The sequence below is a fragment of the Bos indicus genome, chromosome 21, assembly GCF_029378745.1.
Source record: "Bos indicus isolate NIAB-ARS_2022 breed Sahiwal x Tharparkar chromosome 21, NIAB-ARS_B.indTharparkar_mat_pri_1.0, whole genome shotgun sequence".
Taxonomy (NCBI): Eukaryota; Metazoa; Chordata; class Mammalia; order Artiodactyla; family Bovidae; genus Bos; species Bos indicus.
In genome coordinates this window covers 56,817,181-56,840,678 of record NC_091780.1, presented here as the reverse complement: position 1 = coordinate 56,840,678, position 23,498 = coordinate 56,817,181, and the positions used below count along the sequence as shown (strand labels likewise).

The 23,498-nt window shown below is 38.8% G+C and overlaps 1 protein-coding gene across 4 annotated transcripts in view; it reads left to right on the top strand.

Annotated features, from left to right (window-relative positions):
* The window catches only part of TRIP11 (thyroid hormone receptor interactor 11), a 70,425-nt gene extending 58,010 nt beyond the window's left edge, over positions 1-12,415 (top strand). For all 4 annotated transcript variants that reach the window (XM_070775563.1, XM_070775562.1, XM_070775561.1 and 1 more), the window contains 5 exons: positions 2,820-2,901; positions 3,723-3,837; positions 4,292-4,408; positions 5,425-5,569; positions 9,054-12,415. In XM_070775563.1, the coding sequence (XP_070631664.1) occupies positions 2,820-2,901; positions 3,723-3,837; positions 4,292-4,408; positions 5,425-5,569; positions 9,054-9,274 (680 nt within the window). In that variant the 3' untranslated portion in view covers positions 9,275-12,415. The remainder of the gene's footprint in view (positions 1-2,819; positions 2,902-3,722; positions 3,838-4,291; positions 4,409-5,424; positions 5,570-9,053) is intronic.
* The last annotated feature ends 11,083 nt before the right edge of the window (positions 12,416-23,498 follow it).

Sequence of the window (23,498 nt, the reverse complement as noted above, 5' to 3'; positions counted from 1 at the left end):
ACACAGAGCTTTCAATAAGAATTTTACCAATATTAACTAATTTTCATCAAGAAAATATTTACTACTTGAACTTTATTAAGATGGATTTCTTGATCAGTTTTTCATAGAACAAAGTTTAATTTTTCTAATTTATTTTACTAAAGTCATTTTTATCAGAAGCAAGGTTGTGAATTTTACTCTGAAGATGTCTAGTTATCTTTTAGTTTTCAGTTCAGTTCAGTCACTCAGTCATGTACGACTCTTTGCGACCCCATGGACTGCAGTACGCCAGGCCTTCCTGTCCATCACCAACTCCCAGAGTTTACATAGACTCATGTCCATTGAGTTGGTGATGCCATCCAACCATTCAGTTTTATCTTTTCTTTTTTAATGAGATAGTATAGTATAATGGTTGTATTCTGGTTATACTCCAAAGTAGTGTTATCCATTAAAAAAAATATAATGTAAGCCACAGTTAGAATTAAAAACATTTTAGTAGCCACATTTAAAAAGTAAAACGATACTGTGAGATTAATAATATATTTTATCTAGAATTTATATTGTATCTAGTATTTATCATTTTGAAATTTAATCAATATAAAAATCATTAGTTTTTAGAAGAAAGTAAATAGGAGAAGGGAAGTCTCAGAGAAAGGGAAGATGGGGGTTGGCTAAATTTGACCTTCTCTTCTGCCACCTCTCCATAGCCTGGGGCAGAAGTGGAGGAGGACAAAAGAGAAGACTGTGCTCCTCTGGCACTTACTTTAGTTGAGGAATGGGGTGGTTAATTCAGAACATGAATGAGAGATTAATTTACTTGCTGTTCTTCCTCTGAATACTGAGAACTAGAAAAGGCCCCTTCACTAGAAAAGGCCCACTTGGCACCCTGGTTGGTAGTATATATGTGTCCATTAAGAATCTACAATGTCTTTTTCTGACCCAGACTTAAATAATAGTCTTGTTCTCTCTGTCTCTGTGTGTCTGTGTGTCTTTTAATGTCCAGGCTTAAATTCTTCCCTGGAAACACAGGAAAGGAAATGTTTGTAGTAGATTTTCCAAACACAAACCTTATTTTTATAATATGGTTATGACAACCATCTCTGTTTTGGTAAAAGTTAGCCTATTACATTTTGCAGTTGAGATTTTGGCGATTTGGAAAAGCCCCGGTTATTGCAAACAGTTAAACTGGACATTTTGTATATACGTTTAGTACTTAAATCAGAATTTTAGGCATTGTACAGACAGGATGAAAACATAAAGCAGATGAATCTGGCTTAACATGTAAGGTTAAGAGAAAACTTCTTTGAGGAAAGGACTTGGGCACTGAGATGTGAAGGGTAAAGAGTTAATATTAATAGGCAGTGCCAATGGAAAAGAGCTTTCCAGGCAGAAGGAAAAACATTTGCAGAGGTCTGCAGTGGGAATTGAGAGTTCAGAAATAAACCATACATTTCTGGTCAATTGATTTTTAACAAAGATTCCAAGATAATAGTTTTTTCAACACTTTACTACTGGAACAACTAGGTATCCGCACATATAGGAACCTTGGACCCTTACCTCACACCGTTCAGAAAAAGTAACTCAAAGTGGATCATGGACCTACATTTTAGAGTTAAAACTGTGAAACTCTTAGAAGAAAACATAGGAGTAAATCTTTGTGATACTGAGTTTAAGCAGTGGCTTCTTAGACAAGGCAAGAAACATAAGAAAAAATAAATTAGACTCATCAAAATTAAAACTTTTGTGCTTCAAAGGATATTGTCAAGAAAGTGAAATGACTCCCCACAGAGTAGAAGGAAATATTTGCAAGTCATATAGTGGATAAGGAAGCTTGTATCCTGCTGCTACTAGCAAAATGCTGCATAACTCAAAAGAGTAGGTTTGTGGAAAGAGGTCAAAGTCTAGTGTTCGGATGTGAATATTTCTTGATTTGAAAAGTTGAGCTCTACTGCAAAGCATTCTCCTTTACTTTTCTTTCAGAATGAAATTTGTAATCTAGCTTGATGTTAATAAGCATCTCTTTTGGCTCAAACTATCCATTTCGGAGGAAACAGGTGTGGACTCCATGGGTCTGCTGAGAGTTCCTTAGTCTAGGAATCCATGGCTCCATGGCATGGTTGATTATGAACAGGGTCTCTCCCTGTTGTAATTTTAGACTTTGCTTTTAATACTGTTTAGATTCCAAGTGTTCTGCCAAGACTTTACACATTTTGCTTCCTTTTCAAATAACTAAGAATTTAAAAATAAAATAGTCCAAACATCTTTCTAAATCAGTCAGAAGCTATATAGTATCTTGCCTAGTCTGTTAGAACCAGTGATCTGAATTTTTTGCAGTTTACCTCAGGATACTTTGCCCTGGCAGCTGCCTCCTGAGCCATAGTCTTGATTGTGTTAGCTGCTTTCCTTCGTCAGCTCACCAAAAAAGAGTCCAGCCAGGAAAATGGAAAAAGGAAAATCTAAAATTGTCCTTTCCGTTTTTTCCCGTTAAAAAGTGGCTCTGGAAATGTTTCATGCAAGGAAGCAGCGGTGAAAAATCTCTTGTTTGCGCTTCAGCTTCTGAAGAGAATGAAAACCTTTGGTTTCTAAATTTTCTGTTAAAGAATTGATTATTTTATTGGGGGTAAACAATGTGAATTAATGCATACTCTGGCTTCTAGGTAATTTCTATACCAGAAAGCCTAATTCAGTGAACCAAAGAAGAGATGGACGTAATTTAATATTCCTAATTAGAATAAGTACATATATTCAAAATTCAGTAAAGATGTCGTAAATCTCATTATATAGTCATACAGATTATTTTAATCAGTTAATGACTATCTTATTCATGTATTTTAAAACAGATGAGCTCCAACAAGAAATGCTGGATGATGTACAAAAGAAATTGATGAATTTAGTAAATAGCACAGAAGGAAAAGTGGACAAGTATGCTCTGCCTTTTACTTTTATGTATTTTATGGGGATCACTTTTATGGTAAAAACAATTTCTACATGTAAATGTGTGTGTTAAGTTTTTAAAAACCTTTTGTTTTTCTTATATAGTGATGAGTTGCAGGTAGTTTTAATGAGGGGTCAGTAACTTGCCTTCTCTTGGTTTTTAAATATATTTTCCCAGCTTAAGATTCTTTTTCTTAAGACCATATGGAAGAGATCACCGCAGTACGAAGTACTTCGAAAATATGAAGTTTATTCTTACCATTCTTTTTTGTTCTCTTTATTGCCCTTAAGTGGACGTATCTTGCTCAAATGCATTAGGTGTGAAACCTAAGTATGTAGTATGTATCTTAACATTTTAAAGATTTAGATATTATTAGCAAGTTTTTAATAAATGTGAATGAATGGGGAAATATAAGCATAACCATTAAGCACAAGAACTGTCCATCACCATTTAGGATAGGGAGGAGAGAGAAATCTGAAACGTCTCCTCATAATATCAACCTAAGCAGGCACTGAAAATTACTAATGAAGCACCAATCTCAGTTGATTATTTGATTGAAGAAAGTGGGTGGCTTGTTAAGCGATGTTTTTAAAGGGGCACATTTTGAGTTGTTGGTGATGTTCCTTAATTAGACTTGTCAAGATTTTGTTAAAGCTACTTTAAAATATTTTATTGTTTAGTGTTCTTTGTAATTAAGTGCTGTTTAAGTATAATTAAATATTTGTATGTTCATTATTTATTGTTTGGGTACACTGGATATTGAGACAACTGGCAAGTTAGCTTGTACTGTTTCTGCCTTCATTTTCAGAGTCCTGATGAGAAACCTCTTCACTGGACACTTCCACACACCAAAACATCAGCGTCATGAAGTGTTACGATTAATGGGAAGCATTCTAGGCATCAAAAAGGAGGAAATGGATCAGGTAACTGAACATTGAATGCCATTCTGAATATAACTAGAATACTTGGCATCATATAAAAGAATCTCAGTATATTTATAACTAAAATACTTGGCATCATATAAACATTTTTTCCCCTGTGTTTTATATAACTTTTGCTGAATACAATAATGTAGAAATGGAATCATTTTATATTACGGAGAAGATTTGTGCAGTTTGTATAATATTAGCTTAAATGTTTCATAACTTTAAGTCACCATTCGTATCGGAATGCTGAAAGTTTGAGAGATGACAGCCCTCGGGTTTTATTTGAGATAGTGCTGGGATGGCATTTCAGTGTATATATAGCTTCCGTCAGTAGGAAACTGGGAAATGGACTTGAAAAGCATGAGTTACTGCCATCTGAAATCATGTAAAAATGCTTCTGTTTTCTTTTCTTGTATTGATCATACTTTCCTCTTTTAAAATAATCTTTCAGTTGTTGACTGAAGACCAGGGTGGTGTTACCAGGTGGATGACTGGGTGGCTTGGAGGAGGATCGAAGAGTGTTCCCAGCACACCTCTGAGACCAAGTCAGCAGTCTCTGCTTAATAGTGTAAGAGTCGGCTTCGTTCTGGCCAAATAGGAGTAGTGACATCGTTGTGCCTCACATGCATTTGCAAAGAATTAGACTTCTTTTTCAGGTTGTTTTATACAGCCCTGTTACTTTGGAGTTGTGGAAACTGGGATCCAAAGAGGTGATTAGCTTACGGATAGAAAGCCAGATTTAATAGTTTTATTGCATATAGGTTTTATTTTAACATTTTGTTTACATGATACTTTTATTTTTCAAAATATTAACTGTTCCTTCCTTTGTTTTTGATCGTACTGCTATCAGCACATAATCATTTGTCTCTTACTACTAAATTATTAGATTCTCAAAGACAGAGGCTCTGTTTTATGCCTGTATGTATCTATATAGTCACTGAGCCAATTGAATGCTTATTGAGCACTTGCTGTGTGTCAGACTGTTTTGAGCATGGAGAGTGCAAGCTACGCACCAGATAGATGAAGTGCTTTTCTTCAGAAAAACTGACATTTCGGTCGGAGGTAGCAGTTAATTAACATGAAAACATGATCCCTGGTATACAGTAGGCTTCAAATGAGTATTAATTGAATTGAGTACCACTGTGAGTTAGAATGTGGAGTTTACTTCTTTATTTTATGTATTTATTTATTTGTTTATTTTTAACTAAAGAGGAAACTGAGGCTAGGTGACTTACCTGAAGCTGGTGAGAGATAGAACTCTTAAATTGAGTGGCATAAAATTGAAAGGAAAGTTCTACACTACATTATTTTAATCTGATAATAATATTACTGGTGACCTTTTACTGTACTCATTGATTGGGTGCTACTGTAGAAAAACGCGATTATTTGATGCTTGTTTTCTGTTGATACCTGTGTATCAGTTAGAGTAGTAACACTTTTAATTGTTCATAAGGCTTGTTTATAAAGAAATGATTCAGATAGCATGACTAGTTTTTAATATGAATTAGAATAGCTGGTACAGTTTCTTGGTTGTAGTGTATAATTTTATTATCTGCCTAATATATCCAAAATGTTTCTTCTTAGTCTTTTTCAGAACTTTTTGTTAAATTTCTAGAAACAGAATCTCATCCATCTGTTCCACCACCCAAGCTTTCTGTTCATGATATGAAACCTCTAGATTCACCAGGAAGGAGAAAACCAGACACAAGTACACCAGAAAGTTTTAAAGGTAAAATCAGATACTTATTTTCTTTTCTACAATTTAAAAAGTTGATGATTCATGATTATGTTTTACAGTGATACTAACGGAAGTTTTAGTGTTTTTGAAAATGTGCAACAATTTCTTCCAAACTTCCAGTAAGGCATTAGATTTTGGCTTCATATGTATATTCTTATTGCAAGCTGATATTTAATTAGCTTAGGTTAATTTGAGCAACATGAAATATTTTCCCTTTATATATTGGAATAATTCTCTCTGCATAAGCCACATTGAATTATTCTTGGGGGTGCTTGATGGATCTGGTAAACCGCTGTTCACCCATTTTCCTTTCTCACTAATAGTGCTTATTGCTAATCAGTTAGAATTGTGGTTTATATAGTTAGAGAAAGACTTTTTTCCATGTGGTAATCTGAGTATTACACTCAGTAACCAGAGTTGGTATGTTAATAATATTTACAAGCACAGTTTAGTAAACTAGCTCAGACATCCAAGAACACTGTGAAGAGTTCGTAAGTGTTGAAAGGCCTGCCTGGAAGCAGATGGTTTGGCGGTTCTACAATATGTGGACGTAGTTTTCTACCCTACTAGGTTGTAGGATCTTATTTGTGCTGTTCATATCCCCCGTGCTGGCATGCAGTGCAGTCTTGAGTTCAGATTGAAGTGTAATGTGTTAGACTCTGCTCACGTGCACGTGCGTGTTCAGTCGCTTAGTTGTGTCTGACTCTTTTCGAGCCAGCGGACTGCAGCCCTTCAGGCTCCCCTGTCCATGGGATTTCCCCCTGGAGTGGGTTGCCATTCCCATCTCCAGGGAATATTCCCAACCCAGGGATCAAACCCAGGTCTCCTACATTGCAGGTGGATTCTTTACAGTCTGAGCCACTAGGAAAGCCCTTTAGACTCTGTACAGATTCTTTATTGGAAGGGCTATATGTTTTATCTCGGAGAAGGCAATGGCACCCCACTCTAGTACTCTTGCCTGGAAAATCCCATGGACAGAGGAGCCTGGTAGGCTGCAGTCCATGGGGTCGCTAAGAGTCGGACACGACTGAGCGACTTCACTTTCACTTTTCACTTTCATATATTGGAGAAGGAAATGGCAACCCACTCCAGTGTTCTTGCCTGGAGAATCCCAGGGACAGGGGAGCCTGGTGGGCTGCTGTCTGTGGGGTCACACAGAGTCGGACACGACTGAAGTGACGTAGCATAGCATAGCATAGCATATGTTTTATCTGAAATCTTCATATTTTAATAGACTAACATGTTTGCTAGCTGGACTGTAAAGGTACATATTATATACTCTCAAGTTTATGTCACTTGCTCAGTACTTAAATTTGGATAAAATACTGAATTTATATTCTGAAATTTTAAGAACTTCTTTAGTCCTTCTCTCAGCTCTCAGAAGTCGCTCAGTTGTGTCCAACTCTTTGTGACCCCGGGATTGTAGCCTACCAGGCTCCTCCATCCATGGGATTTTCCAGGCAAGAGTACTGAAGTGGGCTGCCATTTCCTTCTCCAGGGGATCTTCTCGACCCAGGCATCGAACCCGGGTCACCTGCATTGCAGACAGACGCTTTACTGTCTGAGCCACCAGGGAAGCCTTCTTTAGTCCTTACTTAGATGAATACTTCTATTTTCCTGAACTTTTATAGAAAGTGAAAGTAGTAAAATTATTTTAGGTAAAAGCTTTGTCTACTAAATTTAGGCTTTAGAAAAGTCTTAACTTTAATGTGTAGACTATACTAAAAACAGTTTTTTCTTGTTATACTAGGTTTCATTTTTCCTTTAATAGTTTCTGGCTGTGCTGTGTCTTCATTGCTGCAGGCTTGTCTCTGGTTGCAGCAAGCAGGGGCTACTCTTTGTTGCCATGCGTGGGCTTCTCACTGCAGTGGCTTCTTCTATTGTGGAGCGCAGGCTCTAGGGCCCACGGGCTTCAGTAGTTGCGGCTCCTGGGCTCTGGAGCACGGGCTCAATAGTTGTGGCTCATGGACTTAGTTGCTGCAAGGCATGTGGGATCGTCCCGGGCCAGAAATCTAACCCATGTCTCCTGCATTGGTAGGTGGATTCTTTACCACTAAGCCACCAGGGAAACCCCAGTTTTAGCATCTTTCAAGATTCTAAAATTTATTTTGGCAGGGTCTCCCTTCCCCCCTCTCCTCCCCCTGCCCTTCCCCTTCTTTCCTCTCCTTTTCTTTTGTACACCTCCCCACTTCAGTTATCAAGTCACATGCCCAGCTTGATTTGTGTTGCTCAGAGACAAAAGCCAGAGCTTACCATGTAGCTATTTCAAAGTTTGGGAAATTGTCATTCACAGGAAAAAGTACAGCTTGTGGACCCAAGGGTGCTCAGTGATAAGTAGCTTTGATACATTTGTCTGAGTGCTTCCTTTGTTTTAGAGGCCTCTTTTATTTTAGTTTCCCATCACTGAAGAGGGTGTCTTTGAGGGGTTGCTTGTCTCTGAACAAAGAAGTTGTTAATGACCTTGGGTAATAAAGCAGAATTCTGTCCACTAAGACTTTAGGGCATAAACTAGGTGCTGTTCCAGTAAAAACTTAATTGTTCAGCCTGACTTCACAGAAAATAATCTAATGAGAATTGTTTTCAAACCTTTGAATGTCTAAAAGATGACCGTTTAATGTGATGCATACATTGCTTTTTGTTTTGGTAAATTAATATTAAATATGATTGTTATTATAATATGGATGCCAATTTTTTTCAGGACCATTTTAATTATTTGGGCAAAACAAGTTCTCAAGTCCTCCCATCTTTCAAATGGTTAGATAAAATTTGCCTGGTGACATAGGAAACACTTTTTAGAAAACTGTTGTTACAGTAAATGACATTAATCCCCAGAACTGGGAAGCTCCCTATATGGTTCAAATGGCTCACTCCCCAGAGAGTATCTTTGCCTGTGTAATCCCCTTCCTCTTCTTTGTCCCCTCTAGGTGCACAGGTCTCTATCTGATTGCATCTCTCCTTCCCTACCTCATTCCATATAGATGGGAATTCCCTGGTGGCTCAGATGGTAAAGAATCTTCCTGCAGTATAGGACACTGGGGTTCAATCCTTGGGTCGAGAAGATCCGCTGGAGAAGGGAATGGCAACCCACTCCAGTGTTCTTGCCTGAAGATTTCATAGACAGAGGAGCCTGGTGGGCTAAGTCTGTGGGATCACAAAGAATCAGACACAATTGAGCAATTACCCCTTTCAGCACACAATACAACACACATAACTGGTATTAAGTATAAGACAGCAATAGTAATGCGTTTAATAATATTAGCTCTACATACAAATATTTCTCTCTCCCATTCCTTTCTCTTATTTATTGCTTCTTTATTTCACCTTGTGTGTTTCATAGACCCTGCTTATCAGATCCAGAACCTAGCAGCGTATAAGTTAAATTTATTTGGGGGCCAAATCTCAGAACCTAAAACACATGTATACCAGTGACCAGATAATATGTGGGAGACTAAATCATCCTTGTTTTGTCATCTAGATACAGCGGAATTCAGGGCTGGTAGAAGAACAGATGTGAATCCATTCCTGGCTCCCCGCTCTGCAGCTGTGCCTCTCCTTAACCCAGCTGGACTTGGACCTGGCGGACCTGGGCATCTCCTTTTGAAACCCATCTCAGACGTTCTGCCCACGTTTACGCCTTTGCCGGTGTCGCCTGACAACAGTGCTGGAGTTGTGCTGAAAGACCTTTTAAAGCAATAGATTATTCTCAAGCCAGAGCTGACATATATCGCACTTTAAAGAAACAAACCGTCAACACTATGTACATACTTTATCACTAAGTGGCCTTTTGGAAGAAGTCATGTATTTGTTTGCAGTTATACTTTCTCTAAGTTTAAACTAATATTCTTAATGCTTTTAGAAATCGCAAGAGTTAAAGGAGGAAGTGTTTGCTATCTTATCTCCTTTTTTCCCCCTGTCTCATTTGACCTAACTTAAGCTAGAAACATTCTTTTTAATTTTAATTTACAAAAGTAAGAAAAATAAAAAGAAAGACAAAAATACTAGTAGCTATATATCAGTTCTTTCCTTTTCAAGCTCATTTAAACTAGAGACGTATAGTTATCTTTTAAAGATAATCAGTAGATTTACCAAAAAAGGGGGGGGGGAGAAGAAAATAGTAGTGGCTTATCCACATAGTGTAAAAATTGATCTAAAGCATATTACTTATCTTTAGGCCAACAACAGGGTTGTCCCTGGGAGGTGACGGTGTCCTGAGGTAGAAGGCGTGTTGTTTAGCTCTCTGCAGCTTCATCGTGTGTGTAGACTGAGCACAGAGAGCACACAGTTTCGTCCGGGATCCCCCTGCCCGCCTTTCACAGTCATAGCCGCCGTCTTCCCTCCCGGCTCCTGACCTTCTGGCAGCCCTCACAATGCTCCTCTGTGATTTTGTCACTTCAGGAGTGCCCTTCACTGGGATCGTGCAGTGTGACCTTTGGAGATGGCCTTTTCTCACTCACCATAATTCCCTTGAGATCCTTCTACGTTGCTGAACCTATCAGATGCTTCTTCTTTTCACTGTTAAGTACATGTTGTCACTGTATGGTTTTGCTTTAAGAGCTAAAGTGTCTCATTAAAGATAACCATCTTAAAACAAAATGTTTCCACAACCCTACTCACAACTTTGATCTAAGTGTTAAATTGTACAGCTGCATTTACAGAACTATAATCAGCAATATCCCTAGATACACCACCTCCTGCCTCTATCTGAGGTGTTGACGTGAGAGGGACGGCCACCCAGGGGTCGTCCGTCATCTTCACAGTCACCAGGGCAGTGAGTTACTTGGGCAGCACCAGCACCGGGTGTTTGGAACTTAACGGTGAGGGAATATCCCTTTAATTCTTTTATAAACCCCTCATAAAAATCCTGACTTGGAATTTAGTTATATCAGGATGTTCATGTTTGTATTAGTTGTTGAAGTTGTACATTTAAAGACATTTCTTTGCAAATTTTGTAAATTTCGATATGCCTTTAAAATAGAAACATCTGTATAATAAGGAAAGATGAAAATGATACTAATCCAAATATGTAAATAGGCCTGGCTCTGGCCAGGGCTAAATTTGGTCGTTTGTAAATTTTGCTGTGATTAACTGTATACTTTGTACTGTATTTAGAGGATTGGAAGTCATTATGTGTTGCTAGACAAAGCTTGTTTTTCTGGAAAATCTAGTAACTTAGACATTGCTGCTTCAGAACGTCCCCTGTCTCCTTGGCTAACTTATTTATATTGCCATTCTTTATTTAGTATACTTTAAAGGAAGTTGTCATACCAGTTCTATATTAGAACTATCAAACTGCCTCCTGTCTGTTTTGTCCACTATTATTTCTCTATGAAATGATTATTCTTAGATTTTATAAGGTCCTTTCAAAGATACTTTCACTGACTATCCTAAATTATTTGCTGCTTGCCATTGAATTTTCATTTCAGTGTGGAGCATCTGAAATAAAAGTTTCTCAGTTTAAAAAAAAAAAGAAAAGACAACGTGATCCTTTATTTTGAAGGAATATAATAACAGAAAAAAATTTCCTCTTTTAATTTGGAAAGGAGATGCATGGTGGGTATAAGTAGCATGTCATCATATTTAAATACCTTTTATGATATTTTCAGTATTTCCTTTCTTGCTTCCAAACAGCCTATCCCTGCTCACCCCATAGTTTAACAGAAGTTGGAAAGCTGTTATGGGTGGATTGCATATCTAAACATCCCAACATGACCTTACATGGCTGCTATTTTTAAAAGTATGTGACCTTGTCCTAATGCTGTAGTATCTAACGTTTCAATTGTATCATCATCGAAACTATAGCTCACTGGTATGCATACTAAGTGTTTGTTGATCCAAACCAGACATAACTCATCTACTTTTCTGAATTAAGTTGTGTCAGAGATGAACCATCTGCTCAAGGAATCTTCTTAGTAATCATATAGTGATGAAGCATATAATTCTGATGTTAGCAGTTGGATATTGCTAATGCTAATTTTATTGCAGTACTTTAACTACAGTAATTTTACTGTTTATTCCTCTAGAAACTTACTAAAATTTGTGGTTGCATTTTACCATCACTGCCACAGTTTTCCACAACATTCCTAATGGTTTTCAACTGCTTTATTGTAGTAGAAAATTCATCCAGCCGTTGGATTTGATTTTAGTATAATACTGTATTTCATGGTTATTTTTTAGTTCCTGCCATTATTGAGTTAAAAACTAAACAACAAAAACATGGGGGAAGAAGATTGACTTTCTTAAAACCATCCAATTAAATATTAAATATCCCCCTCAAATAAAGCATCTAGTTTATTTTAACCTTTTAATGGACAGTTGAAAGGAGGGAAAAGTCAAAATACTTTGCCAATCAGTAGATGGGAAACAAAACAACAGTGCTTCAGGAACAAGAGAGAAATAAGAATTGTTGATAAAGCACTATTAAGTATCATACTTAGGGCATATTAATTTTATTTTTAAGGCTAATCAAGTTTTTCATATAAGAAAGTATTAAAACATCTTCCATTAATAAAAATTAATCTTTAATTTTGTAAACATCAAGTATAACATTTATATATTCCTATGGAAAAAACTTTCGTGGAAAAAATAATGGTACTTGTAGTGATCTGACATTTGTGATTATTTGCCAGTCTTTACTTTCTAACCTATTAAGGTTTCTCTAGTTAAAATTGATAAGTTGTCTTTTGACTTTTAGGGAAATATCTTATGGAATATTTACAGTCCAACCTTAATACTGGCTTGTATTTTATGGAACTAAAGTCAGTGCATTTCTGAATTTCTCAGGAGCACTGCAAGGCAGAAAAACTAGTCCAAATAAAAATGATATATGTAAACTGGCAATGTCTTCATCCACAATAAAAAAAAAAAAACTTTTAGCAAACAGCTGCTGACTTTTTCTTTAGAAGGGGGAGAAATGACTTACACATGTTGTTTATAGCAGCAGTTGATGAACTACTGAAGCTAATATCTTCAAGTGTTCACCGGATGTCTGCTGTTACGGTAGTGTTTGAGCTTTGGAAATGTTAACTATGAACAGTTTAATAGATGCTCAAGGTTATGTATGCGAAGAGGATCTGAGAGGTTTTAGCCAGGCCTTTTTTCCCCAGAGGTGATAGTATGCATCAGTGGGCTCGTGGTTTTTCTGCAAAATGATCGGCTGTGTACTCAGTTTTTCTTAGATGTGGAACTTGGTATTTTGGTTCGTTTGTTTTTTTGGCTGCACTTTGTAACTAGCAGGATCCTAGTTCCTTGACCAGGGGTTGAACCCCTGCCCCTTCTGTTGGCAGCTTGGAGTCTTAACCATTAGACCACCAAGGAAGTCCCAGAACTTGTGTATTTTTAACTATTCATGTGGTAGGATTGGAAGGAACATGAGTTTTAAAGTTGAGAGATGGATTGGAGTACAGATTTTGAACCTTTCTGTGTGACCTGTAACAAACTACTTTCACTGTGTAACTGATTTTTCTTGTCTCTAAAATAATGCCCACTATTCAACTTAAGGGGTTATAAGGAGCAAATGACCTGTTCATTCATTTCCTGTTGTTCAGTCACCAAGTCATGTCTGACTCTGCGACCCCATAGACTACAGCACACCAGGTTCCTGTGTCCTTCACTGTCTCTCCGAGTTCGCTCAAATTCATGCCCATTGAGTCAGTCAGTCAATAATTGAGTTACCTAACAAACTCATCCCCTGCCTCCCCCTCCTCCTTTTGCCTTCAGTCTTTCCCAGCATCAGAGTCTTTACCAGTGAGTCGACTCTTGGCATCAGGTGGCCGAAGTAGTGGAGGTTCAGCAATAGTCCTTCCAATGAATATTCTGCGTTGATTTCCTTTAGGATTGACTGGTTTGATCTCTTTGCAGTCCAAGGAACTCTCAAGAGTCTTCTCCAGCACCACAATTTGAAAGCATCAATTCTTTGGAGCTCAGCCGTCTTTATGGTCCAACTCTCGCATCTGTACATAACTACTGAAAAAAACCATAAGCTTTGACTATACACATCTTTGTTGGCAAAGTGATGTCTGTGCTTTTCAATATGATGCCTAGGATTTGTCATAGCTTTTCTTCCAGGGAGCAGGCATCTTAATTTCATGGCTTCAGTTACCATCCACTGTGATTTTGGAGCCCAAGAAAAGAAAATATGTCACTGCTTCCACTTTTCCCCCTTCTATTTACCATGAAGTGACAGGATCAGATGCTATGATCTTAGTTGTTTGTTTGTTTGTTTTTTATGTTGAGTTTCAAGCCAACTTTTTCAGTCCCCTCTTTCACCTTCATCAAGAGGTTCTTTAGTTCCTCTTCACTTTCTGCCATTAGAGTGGTATCATCTGCATATCTGAAGTTGATATTTCTCCCAGTAATCTTGATTCCAGCTTGTGATTCATCCAGCCCAGCATTTTGCATGATGTACTGTGCATATATGTTAAGGAGGGTGGAGTATACAGCCTTGTCATACTCCTTTCCCAGTTGGGAACGAGCCATTCTATGCCTTGTTCTATCTGTTGCTTCTTGACCTGGGTACAAATTTCTCAGGAGACAGGTAAGGTGGTCTTGGTACTCCCATCTCTTTAAAAATTTTCCAGTTTATTGTGACCCGTACACTAAAGTCAAAGGCTTTAGTGTAGTCAATGAAGCAGACACAGATGTTTTTCTGGAATTCCCTTGCTTTTTCTCTGATCCAACAGATGTTCACAATTTGATTTCTGGTTCCTCGGCCTCTTCGAAAGCCAGCTTGTACATCTGAAAGTTCTCCTTTCATTTACTGCTGAAGCCTAGTTTGAAGGATTTTGAGCATAACCTTGCTAGCATGTGAAATGAGCCCAATTGTATGGTAGTTTGAATATTCTTTGGTATTGCCCTTCTCTGGGATTGGAATGAAAACTGACCTTTTCTAATCCTATGGCCACTGCTGAGTTTTCCAAATTTGCTGGCATATTGAGTGCAGCACTTTCACAGCATCATCTTTTTAGGATGTGAAATAGCTCAGCTGGAATTCCATCACCTCCACTAGTTTTCGTAGTGATGCTTCCTAAGGCCCACTTGACTTCACACTCTAGGATGTCTGGCTCTAGGTGAGTGACCGCACCATCATGGTTGCTTGGGTCATTAAGACTTTTTTTGTGTAGTTCTGCTATGTATTCCTGCCACCTCTTTTTAATCTCTTCTGCTTCTGTTACCTCCTTACCATTTCTGTCTTTTATCCTGCCCATCCTTGCATGAAATGTTCCCTTGATATCTCCCATTGAAGCGATCTCTAGTCTTTCCCGTTCTATTGTTTTCCTCTATTTCTTTGCATTGTTCATTTAAGAAGGTTTCTTATTTCCCCTCGCTATTCTTTGGAAGTTGGCATTCAGTTTGGTATCTTTCCCTTTCTTCCTTGCCTTTCACCTCTCTTCTTTTCTCAGCTATTTGTAAGGCCTCTTTAGACAACCACTTTGCCTTCTTGCATTTCTTTTTCTTTGGGATGATGAGGTCACTGCCTCCTGTAAAGTGCTACGAATCTCTGTCTGTAGTTCTTCAGGCACTGTCTACCAGATCTAATCCCTTGAATCTATTCATCACCTCTACCGTATAATCATAAGGGATTTGATTTAGGTCATACCTGAATGGCCTAGTGGTTTTCACTACTTTCTTCAATTTAAGTCTGAATTTTGCAATAAGGAGCTCATGATCTGAGCCACAATCAACTCCAGGTCTTGTTTTTGCTGACTCTCTAGAACTTCTTCACCTTTGGCTACAAAGAATATAATCAGTCTAATTTCGGTATTGACCATCTGGTGATGTGTATGTATGGAGTTGTTGTGTTGTTGGAAGAGGGTGTGTGCTATGACCAGTGGGTTCTCTTAACAAAACTCTGTTAGCCTTTGCCCTGGTTCATTTTATACTCCCAAGGCCAATCTTGCCTGTTACTTCAGGTATCTTGACTTCTTACTTTTGTATTCCAATCCCCTGTGATGAAAAGGACATCTTTTTTTGGTGTTAGTTCTGGAAGGTCTTATAGGTCTTCATAGAACTGGTCAACTTAAGCTTCTTCAGCATCAGTGGTTGGGGCATAGACTTGGATTACTGTGATGTTGAGTGGTTTGCCTTAGAAACAAACTGAGATGCTATATTTCACAAAATTACAGTACTTGAACAGCTTCATCTTTTAAGATTTTAAATAGCTCAACAGGAATTCCGTGACCTCCACTAGCTTTCTTCATAGTAATGCTTCTCTAAGGCCCACTTGACTTCACAATCCAGCATGTTCATTCATAATATCTATTAAATGAATAAATGTATCACTAGTGGAAATGCCTACTAAAGTCTGTAGTTCTACACAGATGTTAGAAGTTGTGATAATCACTGCCAAAAAGTGGGTAAGAATGTCAGGGATGGGGGTGTTACTAAATCCAAGTGTTGTTTCTAGAAGGTAAGGAGAGGTGAAAAGCGTGAAGTGCTTGTTGCTCTGATGGGATACGTTGTAAGAAGAATCAGATTTAGGAACTGGCTCAGGAAGTTGTTGGTTTTGACTTAGAGACGTGATGGTGGAATGGTGGGAACAAAAGCCATGTTAAGTAGGTTGAGTACGTGCTGAGCAAGTGATAATGGTGTTTATAGGCAACTCTTCTGAGAAATCAGGTTAGGAAAGGGGATAATGGGAGAGGAAAGTAGGGTGGAGGGAGTTGTTAGCTGGGAGATTTGAACATCTGTCAGTGCTTTTGGGAAGGACACATAGATAAAAAACAGTTCTTGCCCAAACCCATTCTACTGGAATACCAATTATTACTAACTTGAACCTTGTTTTCCTATCCTTGGGATTTAGGTCACGGGAATATATATCATATATCTGAGAGTTTTATGGCATGTTATTATTATAATTTAATACATCCAGTAAATTATTAGTCCATTATAATTACAACAATATTTGTTTTGGAGATAGAGAAAAATTCAAGAATGCTCATAAATGCATCCCCCCTTAAGGCAAATATTTGAACCCTTAGTTGGTTTTCTGCCTTGGCTATTGCTGTGTATCTGCCTTTTAGCCCTTCTTGGGTTGAGAAATTAATACTTTGCACTATAAAGATATTTTGACTGTGATCATTTTCAGCTGTGACTTTTTTTTTTTTACAAACATACTCTCCTTTTCACCTCTGATATTCTTAGACTTGAGTGAACTGTTTTTGACGCTCAAGAATTAAATCTCAGTGATTGAAAATACTTGTGAACATAATGTAACTTAAGAGTTTGGTAAAGTTGTTTTCTAGATATACTTGGACTGTTAAAAATGTAAGACACATGATTTTATTTTGTAAACCATGAGGCATTTTAGATGTTGAAGGACATTATATTGTGAGAAGCTTCCCTCCAACAATGGTGAATCAGTCTCAAGCCCTCTGGACCCACGGGTAAATGGATATGTATTTGAAGGGCATTCATATGCCAGAGCAAGGAGCATCCCAGGTGTTGCAGGGAAATATGATTTCATTTAAGGAAGAGTTGGGGGACTTCCTAGGTGGTCCACTGGCTAAGACTCCACACTCCCAATGCAGGGGGCCTGGGTTTGATCCCTGGTCAGGGAACTAGATCCCACATGCCACAACCAGGAGTTTGTATGCTCCAACTAAAAAAGATCCCAAATGCCAAACTAAAGGATCTCACTGGTGCAACCGAATACATAAAGTAAATGTTAAAAAAGAAAGAAGAAAGTTGGAAAGACAGTAACAAATTTGCTCAGGTTTCCTATGCAGCTCCTTCCGTTTAGCTGTATTTAAAGAATCACCATGTCATCTCGAGTTAACACATTAATCCCTTTATAAAAGGATTTTCAGGCACTCTCTGTGAATAAAAAGGGGATAGTGGTGATAAAGTTACAAGTTGCAGACTAATGAGGTAATTTTTTATTTTTGAAAACTCATATGGAATGTATAGTCTTTGAAAAATGTTGGAAGCATTTCAAAGTCATTTCTCTAAGGCATTTGCAGGGCCTCATGCAAATTTACTACTAGGATAGTCTGGATACAGGCGTTCAAACTGTGTAGTTCCCTTTAGGACCGCACTTGCCAACTGTAGCTCCTGTGTTGAAAAATATTGATGATGGTAAACATCAATTCTCCACAGAATTGCTACTTTAAGAAATTAATACTTCCATTTTTAGAACTCTTTTTACTTTTGTTTTTTTCCCTTCAGACATTAGTTCTACATGGTGAAAAGTAATTTTACCCCTGCTGTCATCCTTTAATTTATATCTCTGTATGTGTGAAATATTCTAAACATTTAAGAAGAGACAACAAGGATATTAGGAGGGATGTCTGGGCAGGGCAGTGTGAAGATGTCAGCCAATCCTCCCTACAAAAAACAAATATAAAACTAAAATGGTCGAAAACAACCATCTAGGGGCTCTGGTAATCGACCAACGGCAGACAAGAAATTGAAAAATATTGATATTTGAAAAACCTCTAGAGCTACAGGTTAAGAACACTGACATCTGTAGCTTTCCTGCCTGCAGCTTCCCCACTCACCAGACCTCCCAGTGTCTCTAGTACCAATGAGCTATGGAAACCAGTGGCCCAAGGAGGTGAACTCAATGACGGGGGCCGGGGGTGGGGGTGGAGGCTACAAAAACATATGACTTTGTCACTCACGGGTGGTGAATGGGGAAGGAAACGTGGCGAAGACCCAGTGTTGCTAGCCTGAGGTTTCCCTTTACACAGGGCAAAGTGGCCCATCAGTAGGAATTTAATGGGGAGTCCCAGGAACTGAGGAAGCCATGGAAGGGCCCTGGCTGATGGGAACCAGGAGAGCCTGGTGGGAAGAAAAGCCTTAAGCCATCGTGAGACTGGCCTTTGAGAGTTTCTCAGTCCACACGCAGATCCACTGCCATGGACGGAAACAATTCGGGCTCGAGGAATTTAACAAGCACAGCCTCTACTGACCACTGAGCCATGCGGGAGCACCCTCTGGGAAGCCAGAGTAAAAAGAGGAAAACAGCAGTGCTTTTTTGGGCTCCGTGCTCTGTTGCATGTGGGATCTTAGTTCCCCAATCAGGGATTGAACCCTTGCCCCCTACATTGGAAGCACAGAGTCTTAACCACTGGATCACCAGGGAAGCTCCCCTAAAAGATAAAAATAATATAAAAACAGCAGAGCCATCAGCAGTTGCAATCTCTCCTGAGGGACACGGATTTCTCAGCTTAAATCCAATCAAGTTTTTAAAAATCAGAAAAATATCAGAATCATTAGCACTACAAGTATAATCTAAATTGTCCAGATTTCAGCCAAAAATTAGGAGTGAAGCAAAGAAGAAAGTGTGACCCATACATAGGAAAAAAGCAGTTAGGAGAAACTGTGTGGGTCTAAGTTTTGAATTTAGCCCACAAAAACTTGAAAGCAGTGATTGTAAATGCAAAAATTAAAGGAAAGTGTGTTTAAAGGATACAGAATAAATACTTCCATACTCATTACCCAGCTTTATCAAATCTTAACATTATGCCATATTTTCTAAAGAATTTTAAAAACTTTTTATTAACATTCTGGATGTAGACACAAAAGTAGAGAGAGAAGCATAATGAACCTGTATATCCATCACCAGCTTCAATGATTATCAATTCAAGATTGACTTTCAACTCTCATTTCACTTACTTCCCTTTTTCAGTTTGAAAGCATTTTCACATACCATGTCTTAAAACTGTAATAACGAAAGAGCCAGTCTTGCTCCTTTTAGTAGAACAATAGATGGTCAAATAATGTATGCCTCTCCTGTTCAAGAATTCTCTGGGAGTGTTGTTAAAATTTGACATTCCATCTGCATCCATAGAGAAGTTTCCAGTCTCTCCTACTTTTGGTGTTAAAAGTCCATTCTTTTGTGTAACATGGGGACATGATATGGTTGTATACATTTTTTATTTTATTTGGCAATTAAAAGCTGACAGCATAATAATATTCTCTCTAATTTGGGAAGGGGGTTGATTTTACTGGTCTGGTAAACTCAAGAATCTAAGAGTCACTTGTTTTGTGTAGACCATAAATAGGAAATGAGATAATTTGGACATCATTCTATTATAAAGTTATATTTAAAATATTAAGTTTGCCCCAAACCTCAATCCATTATGTGTCGGGAAGCAAACAGGCCCCAAGGAAACAGAGATGACAAATTAGCAGAATGCTCTTAGCTATATTTTTTGTGTGTTGCTCTGGTGGGGCTCCATGGCAAAGAGTGTGCTTACCTAAAATCTTTTTGTAAAGATCTCATATTTTATACTTGGTTATATGTTAAAACCACAATCAGTTAAAACAATCCATGAGAAAAGTCCAAGTATTTTCACGATTTGCTGAATTTCCTGAGAATTTCAAGTATGTGCAAAAAATCCTGACATCCTCAAAAAGTTGGTTACATTAAAGTACACGAGACCACACGTATCAGGAGAAGAAATCTGGGAGCAAAAGTTCAGAACCCTGTGTTCCAGTCCCTATTCTGCTTCTAATGATATGAACTTGGGTAAAATTGGATCAATTCATCTCTCTGGGCCTTAGTTTTCACGTTTTTAAAATTAGGGGGTTACAGTCAACGAGTTATAAGGTTCAGGACTTGGTTCCCTCCTTGAGACAATGTTCTTTTTTAACATTCTCAAGACTGGTAGGGGTTTGTACTTGCACTGCTGACCAATCAGTGCCTCATGGGAAAGAGAAAGAGGGAGAGAGGAGGAGAGAGAGAAAGAACTAACCTTTTCTGAGGGCCTACTGTGCCTCGGCATCTGCTAGGTGCTTTATGAACACTATCTCCTTTACAGTACCGTGATATATTTTTGCTCCCTGCCCTTTTTTTTCATTGCCCTGTGAGGCCTGTGGGATCTGAGTTCACGACCAGGGAATCGCCCGTGCCCCCTGCTTTGGAAGTGTTAGATCTTCACCACCGGGCCCATTTTACAGCTGACAACTTGAAGCTCAGCAAGGTTAAAAGCTTTAGCTTAGAGTCCTGTATTTGTCCAGCCTCTCCAGAGAAACAGAACCAATACTTTTAAAGGTCATTGTGTGTTTAACATAAGCATGTCAAGGAGGGCAGAAACCATGAAGGATGGGATGAAGTCATCTAAATTCTTAAAAATGCAAAAAGTTTTGCAAAAATATCATAAAGAAGATTAAAAGGCAAAAGACAAACTGAGGAAAATATTTGCACTACAACCTATACAGCATAATATGAGAACATGTGTCATTTTACTAGCAAACATAATATTGAGCTATTTCTATTAAGAAGAAAAAGAAACCATAAACCACCACTCTTCAAAGTGAAGTGAAGTGAAAGTTGTTCAGTCATGTCCGACTCTTTGCGACCCCATGGAATTTTCCAGGCCAGAATGCTGGAGTGGGTAGCCATTCCCCCCAAACCAAAAACCACCACTAGGATGGAATCATTTTGATTTTTTTATTAGTTCATGGGAGTAAACTAATACGTGTCTGATAAGACAGGAGATGTGTCCACTAAGTCAGGAGTAGAAATGGATTGGGGGAAATACTCCACAAGTAGTTGAACATTTGGGTCTGCAGAGCAAGAGACAAGTCAGGGATGTGAGAGGAATTTATTTAGAGTTGTGTGTAAAATGCTGACAGTTTATGAGACCTAGGTCCTATAGTAGCTATGGGACCAGTGATCCCAGGACAAGAGGGTAGTACGAAAGAGTAGAGAGGCTGGATCTAACTTTGTGGAACTCTTTGCTTATTAGGGAGGAGGAGATAAAAGGGGCTGTGTCTGGAGAAAGTGTAGTCAGGGTCACATGAGGAAAACCAGGGTAACTTAGAGTCGTGGACACAAGAGAGAAGATGGGTCATCAACGGTCAAACACTTCAAAGTGAGACAGGAAAGGGGCACATCCTTTAAAAGAATGACATAGCCCAAGGACATGACATAAACTGATTAAAGCCAACTAGGTCCAAGATGGCGGGTGAGTTGTCTTTCACTAGACTTTGAGCCTCATTATAAGCTCACTGTAACACATCAGCGTGCTCAATGACACACCCACAGGCACTCGGACTGTAGAGGTCAAAAAGTTCACTCCCGTGAACTAATAAAATTCCTGGAAATCCCCACCCCATCCCTCAAAACAGCTGGAATACTCATCCCACTCATTAGCCTATGTAATTACCCATCCCTATAAAACTTGACAACCCCATACCCTGGTGCTTCCTTTACCCTCCGAGATGCCCCACACTGTTTATGGAGTGTGTTTCCTCCGAGTAGACCTTCTTTGGCTTTACTGTGGCTCTTTCTTGAACTCTTTCCTTCCAGAAGCCAAGAACCTACACTCGGTGGCAGTCCCAGGGACTCAGACGTCACCTGGGAAAGGACCATTCTCTCATGCCCCACTCTCTTTCCTGCAACAAAAGAGACAAAGGAATATTAGAACGGAGTAAAGGTCATTGTTTCGGCCGTGAGATCACTAGGAGACTTAGGGAGCACCATTTGGGAGAATTGGTGGGACGTGGTGAGATTTCAGAGGGTTAAGTCGGGCCTAGCTGGTGAGGAGGTGACTGACTGAGAAGTCTGCTGGAGGGAGGAGGAGAGCGGAAGCCACTGGGGCATCAGGACAACAACTTCCCGCCTCCCAGGGTAGGAGGACCTGTGGAGTGGAGCTGCTGCCCGATGCTATTCTTCAACACTGGCTGTCATTTTAGTTTTTGTGCTGTTTGGGGCCAAGTTTGGACAATATGAGAAGAAAAGACTATATTGGTGCTAAGAAAATAGAAACAGATGGTAATGATAGAAGAGCCCCGGGAGTTCCGGGGTGTTCCTGAGGAGCTAGGGTGAAGGGTAGGAACCAGCTGTATAAGAGCAAAGTCGGGGAAGCAAGGCTTGGTCAGCCGGAGCCAATGTTGGTTCTAGAACCATCTGGCTTGATTTTGGCTTGAATCTGGACTCTTTAGTGTCTGTGTGGCTCTGATCTCTCTGGGTTTGTTTTTCCTTCTGCAAAAAGAAGAGTTTTCCTATTTGACAGAGTTATTGCGGGAGTCAAAGGAGAGGGTGTGTGGAGAGCCTAGCACAACCGTGGACATTTAATATTACCCCCTTCTCCACTTTGAATTTGTTTCTATAAAGACATTGCAATGTAGTTATTTTTTGACAGTGAAAAAATAAACAATTTAGTATTAATCATCAAAATCTATCATTGTCTAATTTTGTGAACCCCAGCCACCAATTTGAAGCATTATCTTTTTTCAAAAAAAACAAAAACAAAAACCTTTTTTTGATGTGGACTGTTTTTAAAGTCTATATTGAATTTGTTACAATATATTGTTTCTGTTTTACTTTTTGTGGTCATGAAGCATGTGGGATCTTATCTCCCTGACCAGGGATCGAACTTGCACCCCCTGCATTGGAAGGTGAAGTCTTAACCACTGGACTGCCAGGAAAATCCTAAAGTATTATCTTAAAAAAAAAAAAAAAAAAAGTCCATCTGTCTTCCAACCCATGGCCTTGTGAACAAATTGAGCTCCACTGGAGCCAGGAAAGTTCCATTCAGCAGGTGATAACCATTTACATTTATACTACAGTTTACATGTTGTATGCTGTTCTGTAGTTATGATGTATTTGATTCTGATGATGGGAGGTGGGGCAGAGGTTCGGATCCTTATTTTGTAATGAAAAACCAAAAACAAAGAACTCTTAGGAAAAGAAGTTCTGAGAAACCGACCACAATCACTTGGCAGTTCATGCTCAACAAATCTCATTTTCTTTTTTAAAATAGAATTGCTAAATCAGGAAATGTGATTAAAAAAAGTGAATTTTGATGTTAGCAAGACATCTGACAAAGTCTCTCACCCAGTCTCTGTGGACAGGTTGCAGAAATGTAAGCTGAGTGAAAGGAGTTGGTGGCACCCCAAAGTAGACAATCAGCAGTGGCCCCAAAATGTTGACAAAATAAGTGGATCTGTGCCAACCTGGACTGAGGGCTTC